This window comes from Bombyx mori, chromosome 20 (assembly GCF_030269925.1).
Source record: "Bombyx mori chromosome 20, ASM3026992v2".
Classification (NCBI taxonomy): domain Eukaryota; kingdom Metazoa; phylum Arthropoda; class Insecta; order Lepidoptera; family Bombycidae; genus Bombyx; species Bombyx mori.
In genome coordinates, this window is record NC_085126.1 from 800810 (window position 1) to 803184 (window position 2375).

General features: G+C 36.0%; 1 protein-coding gene across 1 annotated transcript; it reads right to left on the reverse strand.

The window, feature by feature from the left end:
• Positions 1–1297: 1297 nt before the first annotated feature.
• On the reverse strand, positions 1298–2077 carry LOC134200813 (uncharacterized). Its single transcript, XM_062674470.1, has one exon. The coding sequence runs from the start codon at positions 2075–2077 to the stop codon at positions 1298–1300; it is 780 nt and encodes a 259-aa protein (XP_062530454.1).
• Between the last annotated feature and the right edge of the window lie 298 nt (positions 2078–2375).

The window sequence follows — 2375 nt, forward strand, 5'->3', positions numbered from 1 at the left end:
TATTATTATTTTTTGGTGTGGGTACCTCGTCGCCAATGTTGTGTTAGCGTGTATGGGGACAAGTGATACTCAAGACGGCCAGTGACACACTAACATTTATTACAAACATAACAGTTTTATTAGATGTTGAGAAAAGGTTAGCTCGATCTTCTAGTAGCTGCTTTGTTTTATCTGATAACCATGATATTTTATTCTTTCTAGTATCCGAAGCTTTTCCTGGGGCCTTTTCATTTATAATTTCTTGCAGTTTGTTGTATGTGTCTTGTATGTGTAGGTCTTTTGTGTTTTCTATGAAGTTTATTAGCTTTTCTTTAAGTCCACTGACATTCAGGCTTGTGGTTTTGTTTGTTAGATTTGCTTTAAAAGGTCTTTTCTTAGAGGTGTTTAGTTTTAGCTTGGCTCTGACAGGTCTATGGTTACTGTTAAAGTTTAAATTATTTATAACTCGACAATCTTGAAAAGCTGTACTTCGATTCGAGAGAATGTAATCTATCTCATTTTTGTAACGACCGTCTGGAGATGTCCACGTCCACCTATTCCTTGGTCGATTTTTATAATAGCTGTTCAATATTTTCAGATTATTCTCGTATGCTAAATGAATCAATTTCTCGCCGTTTCGTGTCCTTTTTCCTGTACTGTATGGCCCCAGCACTATATCTTCACCCTCTACTCTGTATCCTGTTCGCGCATTAAAGTCTCCCATCACTATGAGGTTGCTGCATGAATAAGTTTTTATTGTTTCTGTTAGCTGCAAATAGAAAGAGTCGATTTCTGTGCTGGTCGCTTGCTCTGTCGGGGAGTAGATTTGCACTATGGACCACATCTCGTCTAAAGGTGGTAACTTTAAATTTAATAAAATGATTCGCTCTGATATGCCTATGAATTCATCTATACATTCTTTTAATTCTTTTTTCACTAAGAAACCTACACCGTATTGGCCCGGTGTGTAACCGTTGTGGTAAAAAGTAAATTCACCGAAGTCTTCTATGTTTTCTCCTATACGTCTCACTTCACTTAAACCAACGATAGACCAGTTTATATTATCTAATGCGAACACAAGTTCTGTCAATTTTTCTTCTGATCGTAGTGAAAGTGTATTATATGTAACGATGTGTAAGGTGTGTAAGGACTAGCGTCCGATGGCGGGATTCTTTGAATAGTTTTTGTGTTGAGTTGGGCAGATTATTTGGAGGGTAGTAGTCATCTTCCCCCACGGTGACTAGCCGGCTTGGGGGGTTTATCTTCAATGTTGATTTATATAAGGAGCTTATTTTTCTTTTTGTTTGGTTCCGGGTGCCTATGTTAGTTCCTGGTTTTTTGGGATCTCAGATAAAGAAGATGACCTTCCTCGTGCTATATAATTTAAAATGTTAGGTTTGATTATTTCTTTTGAACCGGTATTAGGCGGGTTTCTTCCTGGAATTTTGTTTGTGTTCGACTTCTTTTGTGATGACCAATTTGGTGAACCAGACTGATCTCTTTTCCTTTTTTCTCGGCCGACCTCGTATGGTTTCTTTACTACCAATTTGTCGTGCTTCAAATATGCGATGTTTCCCTTTTTACGCTCTTCTTCTACTTTCGGTTGTAGTTGTTTCCTCGTTTCAAGGACGCTTTTTGAATAATCTTCTTTCACGTAGATGCCTTGTGGAAGGTTAGGTTTGTTTTTTAGTATAAGATTCTTTTTCCATGTAGTCGTAAAGGTCACTATTATCGGGCGGCTTTTAGTGGATGACGCACCGATTCTATAAATATTACTTACTTCTTGACAGTCCAGAGGGGTGCCTGCTTCTACGATAATCTTCTTTATGTATTCTACAAGATCTATTTCTCTTTTTCCATTTTCTTCGACACCGAAAAAGACTAAATTATTCTTTCGTTTATCTTTATCCAAATACTGTAGCTTTTGTTCTAATTCAGAAATTTTTAATTTGAGGTTTTTATTTTCTTCAGTAAGCGATTCCAATTTTTCATTTAACACCTCCGTAACATTTATTGTGACTGTATTAGTTATTATTAGAGTTTGTTGATTTAGCTTATCTTCTAATTTTGACCATAATATTTCCATATTTTTATCCATTTTCTAGGGTAATTTGGGTTTGTGCAAATGGTAACAGCAAATGATAGAATTTATAATTTTGATGCTTGCCACACTATTGAATATTTCGCTGTCATTCGGCTATTCTTCTTAGTCTATGATTCGGTGTATAGGTTGGCACTATTGTAATAAATATGGCTGATCTAATTTACTTGTTGATGATCTTCCTTGTTTAGTTGTGCACACTTCGATCAAATTTGACGACGAAGAAACTGATTTCGCGCTACTACTTCTATATATTTGAACTTCTTGTGAATGTTCAGGTGAAATAAACACTTGT

What these genes read in the sequence shown, in the direction of transcription:
- LOC134200813 (XM_062674470.1), bottom strand. Translation starts at nt 2,077, where the DNA reads ATGGATAAAAATATGGAAATATTATGGTCAAAATTAGAAGATAAGCTA.